This window comes from Theropithecus gelada, chromosome 14 (genome assembly GCF_003255815.1).
Source record: "Theropithecus gelada isolate Dixy chromosome 14, Tgel_1.0, whole genome shotgun sequence".
Lineage (NCBI taxonomy): Eukaryota > Metazoa > Chordata > Mammalia > Primates > Cercopithecidae > Theropithecus > Theropithecus gelada.
In genome coordinates this window covers 32,399,131-32,420,341 of record NC_037682.1, presented here as the reverse complement: position 1 = coordinate 32,420,341, position 21,211 = coordinate 32,399,131, and the positions used below count along the sequence as shown (strand labels likewise).

The 21,211-nt window shown below is 38.3% G+C and overlaps 1 protein-coding gene across 1 annotated transcript in view; it reads left to right on the top strand.

Annotated features, from left to right (window-relative positions):
• The first annotated feature begins 11,946 nt into the window (after positions 1-11,946).
• The window catches only part of QSER1 (glutamine and serine rich 1), a 48,485-nt gene continuing 39,220 nt past the window's right edge, over positions 11,947-21,211 (top strand). The window contains exons 1-3 of the mRNA XM_025357581.1: positions 11,947-12,502; positions 13,191-13,352; positions 17,261-20,947. Coding sequence (XP_025213366.1) covers positions 12,379-12,502; positions 13,191-13,352; positions 17,261-20,947 — 3,973 coding nt within the window. The 5' untranslated portion in view covers positions 11,947-12,378. The remainder of the gene's footprint in view (positions 12,503-13,190; positions 13,353-17,260; positions 20,948-21,211) is intronic.

Below are 21,211 nucleotides of genomic sequence, written 5' to 3'. Positions count from 1 at the left end.
TGCCCAGCTAATTATTTTTTGTAGAGATGGAGTCTCACTATGTTGCCCAGGCTGATCTTGAATTACTGGACTCAAACAGTCCTCCAGCCTTGGCCTCCCAAAGTGCTGGGATTATAGGTGTGAGCCACTGCACCTGGCCTGTTTTGGTTTTTTGAGGAAATTATAAATTTTTTAAAAATGTGACAGTGACTGAAAGAAGATGATACTTCCCTTTGCAAAATTCTAACCTTCCTTGTCCTCAATTTCATACCTTATTCATGAGTGTGTGGGGAGGAGATGGAAGATTTGTTTTATGCTAGGCTGGGAATATAAAGATTGAGACTTCGTTCATTTGGTTCATTCTTCTCTAGGATTTAGATGAGGTAATACTTGGAGTATGTAAGGTGATGGTAAAAGTTTACTATTCTCTCCCTACCATGACTACCCAGGGCTTGGGGATTAAGAAGGGCTATGCTGGGCCACTATAGGTCCTATCTTACATAAACGTACATATATTCAAAGAAGAGTCTGTACTGGTCCAAACGTGGGAATTAGAAATCGAGACCATGTTTTGAGGCATGCTTTTTCCTTTTAGGATTACAAAAAAGAAATTCTGGCTTTTGTTTAAAAAATAAGCAATCTCAACAGACCAGTGACTATCAGATTATTATTCCTGGGATTAATACCTTCTGAAATGGATTTTAAAACCATAAAGCATACAGATTTTTAAAAAACATTATTATGTGGGATATGGAGATGGGCCAACCGTAAGAGATTGAACACATGCATGACAGCAAGGCTTATCTAGAAACCACCTTCTTATTTGGTAGTGTTGCATAGTTCATGAAAAATTAAAAATGATCACTAAGGTTGGATGAATATAATTTTTTTTTTGAGATGGAGTTTCACTCTTGTTGCCTAGGCTGGAGTGCAGTGGCATGATCTCTACCTCCCAGGTTCAAGCAGTTCTCCTGTCTCAGCCTCCCGAGTAGCTGGGATTACAGGCATGCGCCACCACACCTGGCTAATTTTGTATTTTCAGTAGAGACAGGGTTTCTCTATGTTGGTCAGGCTGGTCTCCAACTCCCGACCTCAGATGATCCACCCACCTCGGCCTCCCACAATGCTGGGATTACAGGCATGAGCCACTGCACTCGGCCAGATGAATATAATTTTTATTGATATAATTTACATGGATAAGTGACCATTTTAAAGCATACAATGCCATAATTTTTAGAATATTCACAAGGTTGTACAGCCATCACCATTATCTAATTTCTAAAACATTTTCATTACCTAATAAAGAAACACATACCCAGTAGCAGTCTTTTCTAGTATCCCCTCTCACCAGTCCTTAGCAAATACAGTAATCTGTCTCCATGGATTTGCTTATTTGGGACATTTCATATATAGCCATGCATCACTTGACAAAAGGGATATGTTCAGAGAAATGTGTCGTTAGGCAGTTATATCACTGTGCAAACATCTTAGGGTATACTTACACAAACCTAGATGGTGTAGCCTACTACACACCTAGGCTATATGGTATAGTCTGTCAATCCTAGGCTACAAACCTGTACAGCATCTTACTGCACTGAATACTCTAGGCAGTTGTAATACAATGGTAAGTATTTGTGTATCTAAACACACCTAAACATAGAAAAGGTACAGTAAAAATAAGGTATTGTAAGTTGTACATATAGTCTATTGATTGAAACATTGTTATGTTGGGCATGACGCTTTTTTTTTTTTTTTTTTTGAGACAGAGTCTCAGAGTCTGGCTCTGTTGCCCAGGCTGGAGTACAGTGGCGTGATCTCTGCTCACTGCAACCTCCGCCTCCCGGGTTCAAGCAATTCTCCTGCCTCAGCCTCCTGAGGAGCTGGCACATGCCATCATGCCTGGCTAATTTTTGTATTTTTAGTAGAGACGGGGTTTTGCCATGCTGGCCAGGTTGGTCTCAAACTCTTGACCTCAGGTGATCTACCACCTTGGCCTCCCAAAGTGCTGGGATTACAGGTGTGAGCCACCATGCCTGGCCAGGCATAACTCTAAATGGAATTATATGTGGTCTTTTGTGTTTGGCTTCTTTCATTTAGCATAGTTCTTTCTGATTCCTCCAGGTTGTAGCCTGTATCAGTATTTCATGCCTCTTCGTGGGTGAAAAATATTCCAGTGTTTGACTACATCACATTTTGTTTATTCATTTATTAGTTTTTGCACATTTGGATTGTTTCCACCTTTTGACTATTATGAATAATGTTGCTATGAACATTTATGTACAAGTTTTTGTGTGAACATGTTTCCATTCTCATGGGTATATACCTAGGAGTAGAGTTGCTGGGCCATGTGGTAATGATATTTAGCTGTTTGAGGGAGGCATGAGATTTTATTAATATTTTCTTAATTCAGTTAACTACTATTGCTTTATTCACAGCTAATTTTATGTCAAATGTAATCTTTATCCCATTGCACATAAGATACCAAAAAACCCTATTTTATGGCCAGGCGTGGTGGCTCATGTCTGTAATCCCAGCACTTTGGGAGGCTGAGGCGGACGAATCACTTGAGGTCAGGAGTTCAAGACCAGCCTAGCCAACATGGTGAAACCCCATCTCCACTAAAAATACAAAAATTAACTGGATGTGGTGGCACAGGCCTATAGTCCCACCTACTTGGGAGACTGAGGCAGGAGAATCACTTGAACCCCAGAGGCGGAGGTTGCAGTGAGCTGAGATCGTGCCACTGCACTCCAGCCTGAGTGACAGTGTAAGACTCTGTCTCCAAAAAAAAAAAAAAAAACCCACCATTTCTCTGTATTGCTCTTTGTGACTTATGATGTAGAGCTCTCTTGATTTGTGCTTCAATAATTAACATCATTAGATGGTAGCTCAAGTAGGTTTTGGCCTTATATGAAATCCTGATATAATGCCTAAAATTAATAATATTAAGTCTCAGATAATTCAGTTTTTAATTAGCATGGACTGACCTACTGGCTTAATCTTTCATTTCTGAGTCCCTAGTCCTTAGCAGAATGCCTGCCCAGTCAAGTAGGCACTCAGTAAAAGTTGGAGAGATGATTGAGCTCTAACTTGAAGGTTACTTCTCTTCCAAAACTGTACATGGGTTGTAATTATTTATGAGTACCTACTGTGTACCACATACTATTCTGGGTGCTTGGGATGTACCAGTGAATAAAGCAAAGGCTCTGTCCTGAAGGAGTTTACCTTTCAGTGCATACTGGGCAAACTAGCACACTATATATAGTAAATATATATAGTATGTTGAGTATTAATGCATGGAGAAAAATAAAGAGGGTTAGGGCATGTGGAGAGAGAGGACAGAGTAAGGATGTTGTTTTATATGAAGTAGTCAGGGAAATCTTGAGTGAGGTGAAATTTAAGCAGAGACCTAAGGGGAAATGAGGAGTGAGTTTGAGGGATGAGGCAAGAGACCTGTGTGGCTGGAGTAAAAAAATAGGAGCTAAAATCAGAAGTGTAAGGGAGCAGCAACTAGATCATGTAGTGCCTTGAGAACTTTGTAAGAAGTTGTGGCTCTTACTTGTGAGGTGGGAAGCCGTTGGAAAGTTTTTCGTGATTTGATTTTACCTTTCTAAGAGAATGACTCAGGCTGAGGAGGAGGGGAAGGAGGGGCAAGAGCAGAGGCAAGGAAACCACTTAGGTGTAATAATTCCTTGCCTGTTCAAGAAGTGACTGGAGTTAGCAAAGATTTGTAAGGAACACCCTCTTCGTCCCAAAAACCCTGATATTTATAAATTAGATCAATAATTATTCTAACTCTTAGGAAGTTGTGTTTAGGTTTAGCATGGCTTACATTTTTTTAAATGTAGACTTCATTTTTGGAAACTGCTTTAGATTTACAGAAAAATCAGGAACATATTATAGAGTTCCCATACCCGCCCCCCCCCCCGCCCCCCAGTTTTCCCTGTTATTGCCATCTTATATTGGTAGGGACATTTCTTACAATTAATGAACCAATATTAATACATTATTATTAACTGACACCTATAGTTTATTCAGATTTCCATAGATTTACTTAATGTCTTTTTCTGTCTCCTCTTATCTATAACAGTTTCTCCAGCTTAGTTTGTTGTTTTTCTTGTTGCAGGTTTTTTTTTTTTTTTTTTTTGGAGACAGAGTCTTGCTCTTTCATCCAGGCTAGAGTTAAGTGGCATGATCACCTATGAACTCCTGAGCCAAAATGTGTAGCTGGGACTACAGGCAAGCACCACTATGCCTGGCAAATTTTTAAGTTTTTTAGAGACTAAGTATCGCTGTGTTGCTCATTCTGCTATCAAGTACTCCTCCGGCCTCAACTTCTTTTTACTTTGCTTTTGATAACCTTCACAGTTTTCAGAAGTACTGGGCAAGTATTTTGTAGGACACCCCTCTTTTGGAATTTGCCTAATGTTTTTTCTTTTCATGTTTAGACTGGTGTTACCGGTTTTGAGGAGGGAGACCACGGGGGCAAAGTGTCACTTTCATCACATCATGTCAGTGGTATATACTATCAATGTGATTTATCACTAATGATATAGGCCTTTATCACCTCGTCGATTCTCATCAGGTTTCTACATTGTAAAGTTACTCTTTTTTTCCACCTTTCAATACTATACTCTTTGGAAAGGCATCACTGTGTGCAGTCCACACCTGCGTGGGGAGTAATGGTCTCCCTCCTTTAGGATAGAGAATCTACATAAATTAATTGGGAATTCCTCAAGGGAAATTTGTCTCTTCCTCTCTATTTATTCAATCATTTAATTATCAGTATGGACCCATGGATATATATTTTATACTTTGGGTTACAATCCAGTACTATTTTGTTGCTCAAAATGTTCCTGCTTTGGTCATTGGGAACTCTTTCAATTAGCTTGTGTGTTCCTTTGACATAAATGTCTTTTTTTCTCTTTTTTTCTCCCTTCTTTTCTGCCCCCTTTCTTTTTAGCACTTTCTTACTTTCTGGTACTACAAGATGCTCCAAACTCATCTTCTATATTTCCTGCCCCAGTACTAGAATCAGCGATTTCTCCAAGGAGCCTCGGTTCCTTTTTCTTGGAGAATGGTGTGAGAAACCCATCTGGGTACTGGGTATGTTCTTTGCTGCTGGAGCGTCATTGCTTCTGGGCTCTGTCCGCCAGAGTAAGGAAATACACATGTAGCCTGTTTTAATATAGAGAATGATTGCTATGATCATTTTAAAAGCATATAAAATTGTAAGAGTATTTTGAAAATAACAGTTGGGCATTTGGGTTTTTGTATTAAGGGATTTCTACATTGCGCTTTGAGTAGCAAAAGAATGAAGCTGGACTCCTATCTCACACCATATAAAATAATTAATTTGAAATGGATCAGTCATCCTAAATGTAAAAGCTAAAACTAAAAAGAGAAAACATGGGCATAAATCTTCATGACCTTGGATAACAAGTTATTTCTTAGATATGCTATCAAAAGCATGAGTGACAAAGGAAAAAATAAATTGGACTTCAAAATAAAAAATGTTTTGTGCTGTACCTGATACCATCAGAAAGTGAAAAGATAACCAATGAATGGAAAACAATGTTTAAAATAATAGATTTTTCAGGGACTTGTATGCAGCATATTTAAAGAACTCTTGTACTTTAATAATAAAAAGATAACCCAGTTAAAATATGAGCAAAGCATGTGAATAGACCCTTGTCCAAAGAAGATGCAAGTGGTCAATAAGCACATGCAGAGATGCTCTACATTATTAGTCATCATGAGGTAAATGCAAATCAGAACCACTCCACACCTGTTAGGATGTCTATTATAGATAATGAGAAATATAGATAATAAATATTAGTGAGAATGTTGAGAAATTATAGCTTACACTTTGCTGGTGGGAATGTAAAATGGTACAGCCACTTTGGAAAACAGTTTGGCCATTTCTCAAAATGTTAAACATGAAGTTTTCATTTGACCCAGCAAATTCATTCCTGGATATATATACCCAAGAGAAATTAAAAACATCCATCTATGCAAAAACTTGTACATGAATATTCATAGCATTGTTATGATAGCCCCAAAGTAGAAACAACCCAAATGTCCATCAGCTGATGAATGGATAAACAAAATGTGGTATATTCATACAACAGAATATTCAGCCCTAAAAAGGAATGAGGTACTGATATATCCATGTTGTAACAAGGTGAACCTTGAAAACATATTTAGTGAAAGAAGCCAGTTATAAAAGGCCACATGTAGTATGATTCAGTTTTTATGAACTGTTTTGAATAGGCAAATCCATAGAGACAGAAGGTAGATCAGTGATTGCCAGAGGCTGAGAAGAGGAGGCAAATAGGACCAAGTGCTCATGGATACATGTTTATTTGGGGGGTGATTAAAATATTCTAAAATTACATTGTGGTGACAGTTGCACAAGTCTGAATATTCTAAAAACCACTGATGAGCATACTTCAAAAGGGTGACCTTTATGGTATGAAAATTGTATTCCAAGTTTGTTTTTTTACAAAAACATTTAGAACAGAATAGCAAAAGATACTTAGGGATAAATTTAACAAAGTACATGTAAGAATTATACACTAAACACTACAAAAGATTGTTGAGAGAAATTAAAGACCAGAAGCAGCTATACTGTATTCATGGCTGAAAAGATTCAGTACTTTTAAGATGGTATAGTTTTTCCCAAATTGGTGTTTAGATTCAATGCAGTTTTTTTGTTGTCATAGAAATTGACAAGCTAACTCAAATGTATGTGGAAATACCTAGCACAACAAAACAGTTTTGGAAAAAGAACAAATTTGGAAGATTTGTGTTATTGAATTGAAGACACTATAAATACAATTGTATAAAAATATAGTTATTTGTGGATTGATTTATATGAACAGACATTGGTCAGTGTAATACTATAGTCAAGAAATAGAAACCCAAATATATGGTTTATTGATTTTTGACAGAGGTGCCAAGACAATTCAATAGGTAAAGAATAATCTTTTCCATATATAGTGTTGGAACCATTGCACATTGAAATTTTTAAAATGAGTATCAACACTTTACACCACATATAAAAAATTAACTCCGAATGGATTATAGCCCTGAATGGAAAAGTTGATAGTATAAAACTTCCAGAAGAAAACACAACAGAAAATCTTTGAGGTCTTAAACTTAGACAAAGATTTCTTAGGTACAGCACCAAAAGTACAATAGGTAAATTAAAAACTGATCAAAATTAAGAGCTTTTGCCCTTCTAAAGATACTGTTACAAGAATGAAAGCCACTGGGTGGGAGAAAATATTTGCAAAACATAACTGGCCAAGAATTTGCTCCAGAATATATAAGCAACTCTCAAAACGCAATAATAGAAAACAACCCAATAAAAATGGGCAGAATATTTCAGTAGTACTTTTACTAAAGATTTCTACGTGGCAGATGGTGAGATATTTATTGCACATCAATTAGAATGGGCTTTTTTTTTTTTTTTTTTTTTTTCAGCCAGAGTCTCACTCTGTCGCCCAGGCTGGAGTGCAGTGGTATGATTTCGGCTCATTGCAACTTCTGGCTTCCCAGGTTCAATCGGTTTTCATGCCTCAGCCTCCTGAGTAGCTGGAATTACAGATCTATGCCACCATGCCTAGCTAATTTTTGGATTTTTAGTAGAGATGGGGTTTTGCAATGTTGGCCAGGCTGGTCCTGAACTCCTGACTTCAAGCAATCCACCCAACCTCAGCCTCCCAAAGTGCTGGGATTGTGAGCCACCACACCCAGCCTAATTTTTTTTTTTTTTTTAAAGTAACAACTTACAAACTAACAATACCTAGGGCCCACATGGATGCAGTTACTAGACATACATTAGTGGTGGGAATGTAATATGTTATAGCCACTCTGGAAAACATACAGTTTATCTGAGTTAAACATACATTACTGTATAACTCAGTCATCTCCCTACTCAAGTGAAATTAAAACTTACGTTCACACAAAAACTTATGCACATGGGTATAGCAGCTATATTCATGATTGCCCCAGATGTCTCTCAACTGGTGAGAAGGTTTTAAAAAACAAACCAACCGGCCAGGCGCAGTGGCTCACGCCTGTAATCCCACACTTTGGGAGGCTGAGGCGGGCGGATCATGAGGTCAGGAGATCAAGACCATCCTGGCTAACATGGTGAAACCCCGTCTCTACTAAAAATACAAAAAATTAGCCGGGCATGGTGGTGGGCGCCTGTAGTCCCAGCTACTCGGGAGGCTGAGGCAGGAGAATGGCAGGAACCTGGGAGGCGGAGCTTGCAGTGAGCCAAAATTGCATCACTGCACTCCAGCCTGGGTGACAGAGCGAGACTCTGTCTCAAAGAAAAAACAAAAACAAACAAACAAAACCAACCTTTGGTGCATCCATGCAATGGAATACTGTTCAGCAATAAAAAGGAATGAATCACTGATAGAAATAACACATAGATGAATCTCAGAGGTGTTACACTAAGTGAAAAGTGAGACACAAAGACTACATATTAAATGATTCCATTTATGTGACATTTTGGAAAAGGCAAAATCACAGAAGCAGAAAACAGATCTGGGGACTTGGTGGTAGGATGGGCTTACTGCAGAGAGACGGGGAATCTTTGTGGTGATGGAGGTGTTCTCTCCCTTGGTTTTTGTGGTTTGTTTATGCAGGTATCAGAACACACACTAGAGGGCCAGGCGCAGTGGCTCACTCCTATAATCCCAGCGCTTTGGGAGGCTGAGGTGGGCAGATCACCTGAGGTCGGGAGTTCAAGACCACCCTGGCCAACATGGCAAAACCCTGTCTCTACTAAAAATACAAAAAAATTAGCCTGGTGCAGTGGTGCATGCCTGTAATCCCAGCTCCTCAGGAGGCTGGGGCAGGAGAATTGCTTAAACCTAGGAGGTGGAGGTTGTGGTGAGCCGAGATCGCACCACTGCGCTCCAGCCTGGGCGACAGAGTGAGACTCTTGTCTCAATAAAAAAGACCAGGCACGGTGGCTCACGCCTGTAATCCCAGCACTTTGGGAGGCCGAGGCGGGCGGATTACGAGATCAGGAGATCAAGACCATCCTGGCCAACACGGTGAAACCCCGTCTCTACTAAAATACAAAAAATTAGCCGAGTGTGATGTGGGTGCCTGTAGTCTCAGCTACTTGGGAGGCTGAGGCGGGGGAATCGCTTGAACCCGGGAAGTGGAGGTTGCAGTGAACTGAGATCGCACCACTGCACTCCAGTCTGGTGACAGAGCAAGATTTCATCTCAAGAAAAAAAGCCCCAGAAAAGGTGAATTCTACCCATGCAAATTATACCTAATTTTTAAAAAGTGAAAATATGAAAAATTTGAACCTTGAGCTTTACCTCACACCATACACACAAAAAAATCTCAAAATGAGTCATAGACCTAAACATAAAAGCAAAAACATTAAAACTTATAAAACATAGGAGAATATATTAGTTGACTTTGGGTTGGTGAAGATTTCTTAGGACACCAAAAGCACAAACTATAAAACAAAACATCTTGATAATTCACATTGAACAAAAATTAAAACTTCATTATTTAAAGACACTGGAGGCCAGATGTGCTGGCTCATGCCTGTAATCCCAGCACTTTGGGAGTCCAAGGCTGGTAGATTGCTTGCTTTAGTCCAGGAGTTCCAGAACAGCCTGGGCAATGTGGACAAGCCTTGTCTCTACAAAAAGTTAGCCGGTGGTGGTGGCGCATGCCTATAGTCCCAGCTACTCAGGAGACTGAGGAGAGAATCACCTGAGCCTAGGAAGTTGAGGCTGCAGTGAGCCATGATCATGCCACTGCACTCCAGGTTGGGCGACTGGAGTGAGACCCTGTCTCAAAAAAAGAGAAGAAGAAAAAAAAAAGGAATAAATAAATAAAGACACTGGAAAATGAAAGAGAATGAAAAGGCAAGCCAATAGACTGGGAGAAAATACTCCCAATACATATATTTGACAATGAATTTTGATCCAGGATATGTAAAGAACTCTTAAAACCCAATAAGAAGGGAAACAACCCAGGTTTGGTTTTTATTTTAGATTCAGGGGGTACATGTGCAGGTTTGTTACAGCATGATGCTGAAGTTTGTAATACAAATGATCCTGTTACTTGGGTACTCAGCATAGTAGCTGACAGTTTGATTTCCAGTCCTTACCCCACTTCTTCCCTCCTCTGGTAGCCCCCAGTTTCTATTATCGCCATCTTTATATCCGAGTACCCAATATTTAGCTCCCACTTATTAGTGAGAACATGTGGTATTTGGTTTTCTGTGCCTGCATTAATTTGATTAGGATTATAGCCTCCAGCAGCATCCATATTGCTTCAAAGGACATGATTTTGTTCTTTTTAATGGTTGTGTGGTATTCTAAGATGTTTCTGTACCACATTTTCTTTATCCAGTCAACTGCTGATGGCATCTGGGTTGACTCCATGTCTTTGCTATTGTGAAAATGCTGCAATGAACATGCGAGTAAATGTCTGTTTGGTAGAATGACTTGTTTCCTTTTGGATGTATACCCAGTAATGAAATTGATGACAACTTAGATCTTTTAAAAGGGCTGAAGATTTGAATAAACTTCACAAGAGAAGCTAAAAGAATAGCCTTACAAACATACAGAAAGATGCACCTCCTCGTATGTTATCAGAGAAATGCAAATTAAGCCACAGTGGTACTCCACTGTACCCACCTAGAATGGCTAAAATTAAGAAGACTGAAAAGATCAAGTATTGACGGATGTAAAACTACTGGAATGTTGATACTTCACTTTTTTTTTTTTCTTGGAGACAGAGTCTTGTTCTGTCACCCAGGCTGGAGTACAATGGTGCAATCTCAGCTCACTGCAACCTCTGCCTCCTGGGTTCAAGCGATTCTCGTGCCTCAACCTCCAGAGTAGCTGGAATTAGAGACCTATGCTAGCATACCCAGCTAATTTTTGTATTTCTAGTAAAGATGGGGTTCTGCCATGTTGGCCAGGCTAGTCTCGAACTGCTGACCTCAAGTGATCCACCTGCCTCACCCTCCCAAAGTGCTGGGATTACAGGCATGAGCCACCACACCAGGCTGTGTTGCAGACGTTAGTAAGGACACATTACCTTAACCACTTCAAGCTCAGAATCATCAGTAATGAGACAAACTGACATCGTGTGCCTTCTCATGTGATGCAATAAGAAGTACACAACAGGCCAGGTGTGGTGGCTCATACCTGTAGTCCCAGCTACGTGGGAGGCTGAGGCAGGAGGATTGCTTGAGCCCAGGAGTTGGAGGCTACAATGAGCTATGATCCTGCTGCTGCACTCTAGCCTGGGCGACAGAGACCCTGTCTCTTAAGACAAATCCAGAATTTGGGACATCTTATAATTTAGTTGCCCTGGATTCTTCAAAAGTTCAAGGGATTAGGGATTAGGGGGTGGGTGAAGGCACTGATACTAAGAGAAATAACCAAATGAAATCACTGAATTTTGATTGAATCCTAGTTAAAAAGAGCTTAAAACTTCTAGATGTTTGGCAACAATGGGGGAAACTGGAATATGACCTATATATTATATGATTATTGAATTAATGCTAAATGTGTTTAATAGTGATATCTGGTTATATAAGAATGTCCTTGTTCCTATGAGATGTACCTGATGATATCTCCCAAGTTATTTTCAAGTTGTTTAGCAAAAAAAAGTGTGTGTGTGTGTGTGTGTGTGTGTGTGTGTGTGTGTGTATACAGAAAAATAAATGATGTTACAAAATCTTAATAGTTGTTGAATCTTAAGGGACAGGTATATGGGTGTTCATTGAAGTTTCGATTTTTTCTATGGGTTTAAAATACTCAAAATAAAAACATAATCTTTCCTTTCCAAGGGGAGGGGGTAAAAAATCTTGTTTTGGACTACTCTGATAATGTTTGAGCTTGAAGTTTTCTCAGTGAGTTATTGGGAAATAGTATTAATTCTTTTTTTGAATTATCTGTTATTCCATAGAATACTATAATTGGGTTATGGAGGTTATTTCATCTGGTCCTTTTTTTATACAGATGAAATTAGTCCAACAATAATTGAGTCACTTATTTAAATTACACTGTAAGCCAGAAGTAGAGCCTGTACAATGAATTCAGCTCTCTGTTGTCCAGGATATTGCTTTTTCTGCTGTACCACATTACCTCTCCCAGTAAAAAGACTCTTGTTTGAGGTAGAGTTGAATTAAAGAAAATACTGTGTATTATTTTTCTCCTAATGCATCTTAAATATATTTTCTCCATTGTGATAGTATCGTCAGACTGTGTTTGATCCACTAATCTATAGGTTAGGAAGTTGGTCAAAGGTTTCTACTACTTTTATAGTTGCTCTTCTAGAAGTTTTTTTTATCAAATGGTTTGGACTGTATATTTTGTTCACTGATTTTTAATGTCCTCTAGTTTAAGCTATGAAGAAGGACATCCCTCACACTCTGAAACAGATCTCCTTCAGAGACAGAGTTTTGCAGCCTCTCATCAGCTTCCTGGATATGCTCCCACACCTCAACCTACTGGTAACAATTCTCTTGTGAAATATACTATGAGTCTGGGTACATTTAGTGAATAAGAAGGAAAACCAATTTTCATGTGTTGGGTTCTGAATGTGTAGGACATACTCATGCCATGGGAAATGAAATGAGAATATAAGCTTGTTTTTTATTTTTGTTTTTGACACTGCTCTGTTGGCTGGGCTGGAGTGCAATGGCGTGATCTTGGCTCACTGCAACCTCCACCTCCGGGGTTCAAGTGATTCTCCTGCTTCAGCCTCCCGAGTAGCTGGGACTACAGGCACCTGCCACCATGCCCGGCTAATTTTTGTACCTTTTAGTAGAGATGGAGTTTCACCATATTGGCCAGGCTGGTCTCAAACTCCTGACCTTGTGATCCTTCCACCTCGGCCTCCAGAAGTGCTGGGATTACAGGTGTGAGCTGCCGCACCCGGCCAAAGCTTTGGTTTTTACCAACAGGGAATATTTATATAATTAATAAATTAAAAGATCTTTTTTCATGTATCTTTGGAGATTTTAAATTATAAATATGCTTGGTCAAATTGATATGTTTACTATCAAAATAAAACTATTTGGGGTTGTAGAATGTTTTGGCCTCAATTTTCAGAAATTTTAAAATAGAGTCAGGAATATAATTTTATACAAGTACATATTTTTTTTTTTACTTTGGGATATATTTTATCTTCAAATGTAGGTCTTTCTGGAATATTTGATACTAGTGTGAACAGTGCCAGCAGTAACACTAAAGAGTCTTCAGTGATGAATTTTCTATCTACTGCTGAATCCCGAACTGCTCAGGCTGCTGCTTCAGGAACTACTCTCTTACCACAGTTCAGGGCTCCATCCTGGCAGACAGGTGATTCTCTGTTTTTAGAATTTTTAAGTCCTATAAAAATGTTGATGAAAAATATACATTTGATGGCCTTGTCATTGTAGCTGGGAGTTTTGTTACAATATTGATTTTCCACTGAACTCTTAAGACCTGGAATTTTTCAAAATTTTCAGGTGAATAAAATTCAAGAATTTATTACTGGCAGAAATTTAGTTTTAGCATTCGACAAAAACTAATAAGTTGACGTTGAGGGGTAGATAATGATTAAAGAAGGTCTGATATAAGGTTTATATCTAGTAATTACTTGTCTACTTGAAACAAGCAAATATTAAAATTTATTTTAGTGACTTCAAAATGGATAGGTGGTATAGTAAAAAAATTCTTGGGACTCATTTCATTGTTAGTGTTATATAAAGTTATCCTTAATTGGATAGATTAAATCATTAATAAGAGCCATTACAAGTTGATATTATGATGTGCCCATTTTCCAGCAATAATTACAAGGTCTATAATGTGCTTTTCTATTTCATTTTTCTTATTTTACTTTTCAGCCGTTTCTCATCAAAAGTTATATCTATATATTTCTGTTTTTTGTGGTATGACAGGAATTTTTTTTTGGAGATTTTTTTGAGTTTCGTTGTCTTAAAGAAGAAATGTCATAGTGTATTTGAGAATATGTTTTTAAGGGATAGCTATAGGAAATAGTATTTTAACATTCTCATGTAAATTCCACTAATAGAAGTTTCTCAGTATACCTTAGTGACATTTTTTTCCTGCTTCTAAGGAGATAATTAATGATTTGGTGAAATAAAATATTTTAAAACACAGCTTTATTTTTACTGCCTGAAATAATTTTATATTTCATGTATTTTCCTATTAGTATATTAGTTAGATTTTCCTATCTGTATATTAGTGCTGAAACTTGAGAGTTGAAGAAATTTTAAAACAAAAGAAAATCTGTTAATATTTCTGTAAAGTGTTTTTACTCTTGTGTAGTTTGTTTTTAAAGTTTTTTTGGCTTTTTAGGTTTCAATTTTGTTTTGTTTTGTTTTTTGAGACACAGTCTCACTCTGTCGTCCAGGCTGGGGTGCAGTGGCACAATCTTGGCTCACTGCAACCTCTGCGTCCTGGGTTCAAGTGATTCTTGTGCCTCAGCCGCCCGAGTAGCTGGGATTACAGGCATGCACCACCATGCTCAGCTAATTTTTATGTTTTTAGTAGAGATGGGGTTTCACCACATTGGCCAGGCTGGTCTCAAACTCCTGACCTCACGTGATCTGCCTGCCTCGGCCTCCCAAAAGCGCCCGGCCTAGGATTCAATTTTTAACAATTCATTTTTACAATTATTTGTTAAATTGCATTGAACAATTCATTTGTATCTGATCCGATAATTGAATTGCATTCAGAAGGGCTTGGACTCTCAGGTTAGTAGGTAGAAGTTTTTTTATTTTTATTTTTTCAGAGCACGACTGATATTACTATCATATGGACATTTAAAAGAAATTTAATGGATTTTTGAGCACATTAAACTGGACCTAAACTAATGTACTCTAAATGGGAAATAAAAATGAAATTGAGACAAAAACATACACAACATATAAATATACCATTAGTTGGAAGAAGGTATTAGTGTGTTAGGATAAGGAACATCTTCTTTTGACATGTTTGAGATTATAATATGAGCATTAGATGCATTTCAAAATAGCTTCTGTGGGCATACTGTGGTGAATTTGCTAGCCTCTGTGACTCCATCTAATAAATCATGCAAGTAAGTCAAGTAAGAAAGATCTTTTATCACTCTACTGGATAGAAGGATTTCAAGAAATAGAAGCTCCTTACCACCACTTTAAGCCCCAAATATTCTCTGTCCTTTCTAACTAGCCTCTTCCTCATTCTAGGCATAACTGTGATAGTGTCAGTCACCATGTAATTACAGTTGGTTCTTTAAATATGATTTGATATATGTGACATAAAACACTTACCTCATAATAACCATTAAAACTGAATCCATTATTTGTAACTTTACATTTACTTAAATGTCAGTTCTTTATTGCTGTTTACTTATTATGTTTTAACGCCCCCCCCCACCCCAGCACACACAAAAGAACGATAGGAGTTCTCTGGTAAAGAGCAGTAGAGTCAGTTGGTTGGAGTTTCATGAATATCACTTGACCCTCAGCAAGTTACATCACCAGTCAACCCCCGTTTCCTAATTGCTAGAACAAAGGAGTTGAACTATATTATCTCAAAAGACTACTCTAGTTCCTGTCAGTTTCAGTGTATTATTTTAAACATTTCTAAGTGTTATTTATTCTTTCAAGTGCCACTAGATATTTTCTATCTTTGTAGTAGTAATTCTTTTTGGATATTTAATGGAAAGTAGGAAAATATTTTTCAAAGAGCCAGAGAATTGTTTTCCCCATTTTTCCAAAAATGAAAAAAAAAAATTTAATGGAAGTTCACATAAAACATTTAAATAGTAAAAAGGTATATAAAGTGGAAAGTGATAGTTCCTAACTTTTCAAAAAGGAATTAACAGTTTGTTATTTATTTTTATTGGATATCCTTCTATGTCAAAACATATACATCCACCTTCATCAATGTTTATGGCAATAGTATTATTATTATGATATGCTATAATTATTTGATCCCTTGTTTATGGACTTTTTGTTGTTTCTACTTACTGTAAACAGTAACTATAATGAACATCTGGTACAAATATTTTTTGTATGCACTTATTTCTATAGAATAAATTTCTATAGAACTTTCAGATCACAAGGGTGTACCCATTTTTACTTTTGCTATATGTGGCTAAAATGCTGTCCTGAAATGTTAACAGTCTCTTTCTGATAGTACTTTATTAATTTCTGATCAACTTTTCATGATAAACATGCATCTGTTGTGATTGGGAAGTTGTTCATAGGAAGTCAAAGCTTGAAATGCAAGAGATTTTTAAAGTGAATATATTGTGGTAAAAGAAACTGCAGTTCACTGACTGGTTTTTTATATTTATTTATCATGTTAGATGTAGGCAAGTTAGTGTTTTTTTTTCCATTTTAATGTTATGTACATTTTAGTTTGTCCAGTGGTATTTTGCATTGGGACTTTGGGATAAATTAATCACTAGAGATAAGTACATTTTTACTGATTTCTTCATTTTCCTATGACTTTATCAAACTGCATATAAATTCTCTTATATAACAATTACAGATATGAATTGCTGATATCATTGTAACTTCATTTTTGCTCTATGAAAGCTAGCTAACCCAGGCGTGGTGGCTTGCACCTATAATCCCATCACTTTGGGAGACCAAGATAGGAGGATCACTTGTGCCCAGGAGTTCAAGATAGCCTGAGCAACATTGCAAGACCCCATATCTCTACAAAATTTAAAAATTAGCCAGGTTTGGGGGCATGACCTGTAGTCTCAGCTACTTGGGACACTGCGGCTGCAGTGAGCTATGATCACAACACTGCGCTCTAGCCTGGGCAACAGAGTAAGACCTTGTCTCTTTTTTTTCTTTTTTTTTTTGAGACGGAGTCTCGCTCTGTCGCCCAGGCTGGAGTGCAGTGGCCAGATCTCAGCTCACTGCAAGCTCCGCCTCCCGGGTTTACGCCATTCTCTTGCCTCAGCCTCCCGAGTAGCTGGGACTACAGGCGCCCGCCACCTCACCTGGCTAGTTTTTGTATATTTTAGGAGAGATGGGGTTTCACCGTGAAGACCTTGTCTCTTAAGAAAAAAAAAAAAGAGGATGGGAGTGGGAAGCTAGCTATTTTGAAATGTAATTTCAAAATTTACATGTAGAACTTACTGGTCAAGTTTTTCAGTCTTAAGACATTTTAATGGGTTATGTAAGTCACTACTATGAAAACATATATTAAAGTAATTGTTATCATAATTACATAAAAATCTTTGTGCCTTTTCTTTATAGGCATGCATTCTTCAGCAGCAACTGAGCTGTTTGCTACTGGACCTTTGCCAAGCACTGGAACACTTCCACCATCTCTCTCTGCTTATCAACATCCCACCACCTTCAGCAATAGAAACTTTGCTACCACTTCACCTTTGGTGCTTCAGGATTCAACTTTTAACACTACATCAAATGGAATTTTAAGTCATCATGACCCTTTGCTACAAATCAAGACTTCCCAGGGAACTGTTCCAACTGCTTTGGCATTTGAGCGCCTGGGCAGTTCTGTATTAAGTAACAGCATACCACCTCAGTCTTCAACATACCGCTCAGCTCAAGAGTCTGCACCCCATCTTTTACAACCTCAATTTAGTTTGTTGCCTTCAGCACTTGGGGGAGCCCAGCAGACTCCTCAAGCCTACAGTTCAACTCTCTTTACTAGTTCTACTGCTTCCATTGAAAGAGCTCTTCTTCGAGAATGTAGTGTTATCAAACACCATCAGCGGCCTTCAGGTACCCAGTCAATTCAGGCACAACTGACTGGTTCACAGCACTCCTTACATAGTTATCTATCAAATTCAAGTGTAGTTAATTTTCAGGAAACAACCAGGCAGTCTTTATCCTGTAGCCCAATTGGAGATTCCACTCAGGTGAGCAATGGAGGATTACAACAGAAGACCTCCCAGGTCTCAGTGGAACTTGCTCAGTCTTACTCATCTGCAATTCCATCATCAGGGTATCCTCCTTCTACTACAAAAGTAAAAAGCTGTTCTACAGAACAACCACTAACATCAACCAAGACCCCTAAACCTCAAAGTATAATTCCTCCTGTGCAAACACTAAGCTATTCCAAACCTTTACATAACCAGAGTTCTGTAATATCGGGCCAAGCACAAATTTATTCTACTGCGCAGCTACCAAGCCTTTTATCAGTCAGTCAGTCCCAAAATTATGGTTTAGTACAGCCACATAATGTGCCATCTATTGTTCATTCACAGGTTTATAGGTCCAGCAAGGTTGAAAAATTGCCACCCTTGTATAAAACATTGACTTTTTCTGGGTCATCTCAGACTATAACTCCTGAAAATCAGACGCTTAGTTATTCATCTAATCAGCAAGAGGTATTGTCTTCAGTTACAAATGAGAATTACCCTGCTCAAACAAGAGATCTGTCTTCAGTCAGTCAGTCTCAAAGTTACTCATCTGGTCACTCTCAGGGTTTATCACCAGTTAGCCAGACACAGGTTAGCTATTCATCTCAATCACAAGTTTTGTCAGTTGTTAGTCCTTCAGAAAGCTATGCTTCAGGGGAGTCCCTAACATTAACAGCCCCTTCTCTTTCTTATTCTTCTGCCTCTCGGGCTCAGAATTTGCCAGACTCTAGCCCGACCCAGAATTATATTTCTATGCATTCTTCTCAAAATGTTCAGACTCAAGAGTCATCTCCCCAGTCCCAGAAGTTTTTGCCTGGTGTCCAGTCATCATCTTTTGCATCCTCTACTCATTGTCAGACATTACAAAATAACATAACTTCCCCTGACCCAAAGTCTTATGCTGAAAGAAAGCTTGACTCAGATGTGTATACATCTTCAAAGCAAGAAGATGGTTTCCCAATGCAAGAGTTACAGGTATTGCAGCCACAAGCATCTCTTGAGTCGTCAACCCAAAGGCTATCTGATGGGGAAATTAATGCTCAAGAATCAACTTATAAGGTGTCAAAGGCAGATGACAGATATTCTCAGAGTGTAATCAGAAGTAATTCCCGTCTTGAAGATCAAGTTATTGGGGTTGCTCTACAAGCGTCAAAGAAAGAAGAAAGCGTTGTTAGTTCAGTGACACAGCTTAACCAACAAATTGGCCAAGTCAGTAATGCAGCTACCCTTGATCTTAAGAATGCAACTAATTTAATACAGACTCCACAAATAAGGTTGAATACTAAAGACTTAAAGCAGCAGCATCCTCTTGTACTTAAGGTGCATGAATCCAAGGTCCAGGAACAGCACAATCAAATAATTAATGCTTCATCTCAGATTCAAATTCCAAATCATGCTTTAGGGCATGGCCATCAGGCATCTCTTCCTAATACACAGGTCCTTTTAGATTCTGCCTGTGATTTACAGATTCTTCAACAGTCAATACTGCAGGCAGGTTTAGGTCAAGTAAAGGCATCTTTACAAGCACAGCGTGTTCAAAGCCCTCAACAAATAGTACATCCTTTCCTTCAGATGGAAGGTCATGTTATTCAAAGCAATGGCGATCATTCTCAGCAGCAACTCCATCCTCAAAATTCTGAAGTTATGAAAATGGACCTCTCTGAGTCTTCAAAACCGTTACAACAACATCTAACAACAAAGGGCCATTTTAGTGAAACAAATCAACATGACTCAAAGAATCAGTTTGTTTCTCTTGGATCGATGTGTTTCCCAGAGGCAGTGCTTCTTAGTGATGAAAGAAATATTTTATCAAATGTAGATGATATCTTAGCAGCTACAGCAGCAGCTTGTGGAGTTACACCTTCTGAATTTTCCAAGTCAACTTCAAATGAAACCATGCAGGCTGTTGAAGATGGTGATTCTAAATCTCATTTTCAGCAGTCGTTAGATGTCAGGCATGTGACTTCAGATTTTAACTCTATGACAGCTACAGTAGGAAAGCCACAGAATATAAATGATACTTCCTTAAATGGAAATCAGGTTACTGTGAACCTTTCACCAGTACCTGCCCTTCAGACAAAAATGACTCTTGATCAACAGCACATTGAAACACCTGGTCAAAATATACCAACTAAAGTAACTTCAGCAGTGGTTGGACCAAGTCATGAAGTCCAGGAGCAAAGTTCTGGCCCATTCAAGAAACAGTCTGCTACCAATCTTGAATCTGAAGAAGACAGTGAAATTCCTGTTGATAGTACATTAAATAATAACAGAAACCAAGAGTTTGTTTCTAGTAGTAGAAGTATAAGTGGAGAGAGTGCTACATCAGAGAGTGAATTTACCTTAGTGGGTGAGGACAGTGGTGTGTCAATGAACCCAGCTAGGAGTGCACTTGCACTGTTGGCCATGGCCCAATCTGGGGATGCAGTCAGTGTCAAGATTGAAGAAGAAAACCAAGATTTAATGCATTTTAACCTTCAAAAGAAAAGAACTAAAGGAAAAGGGCAAGTTAAAGAGGAAGACAATAGTAATCAGAAACAGCTGAAAAGACCTGCCCAAGGCAAACGCCAGAATCCAAGGGGAACAGATATATACTTACCATATACTCCTCCTTCCTCAGAAAGCTGCCATGATGGTTATCAGCATCAAGAAAAAATGAGACAGAAGATCAAAGAGGTGGAGGAGAAACAACCAGAAGTCAAAACAGGATTTATTGCGTCTTTCTTAGATTTCCTGAAATCTGGGCCCAAGCAGCAGTTTTCCACTCTTGCTGTACGAATGCCTAACAGGACTAGACGGCCAGGGACCCAGATGGTTCGTACATTTTGTCCCCCACCACTTCCCAAGCCTTCATCTACAACACCCACACCTTCAGTGTCTGAAACTGGCGGTAACAGTCCATCAGATAAAGTTGATAATGAACTTAAAAACTTGGAACATTTATCTTCATTTTCTTCTGATGAAGATGATCCTGGATGTAGTCAAGATGCTTATAAAAGCATCTCTACTCCCTTAACTACTTTGGATGCTACTTCTGATAAAAAGAAGAAAACAGGTAAAGTTTTAAAATTTAGATTCATAATTATTACTTTCTTCTTTTTCGGGCTATAGCTCACATTTTAAGCTTTTTTCACTTAAAGCAGGTCTGCAAGTATATTTTCAGGACAAAATGTATAGGTAGGTATCTTAAGGACTTTTTAAAAAAAATTTTCTTGCCTATAGGAAAGGTCTGGGTTTTAGGTTAAGTAGTTCTGATTTTTCTTGGCTTTTTGCCAAAGGCAGCATAATCTGTACAGTGTGCCATCCAGATTTCTCTAAT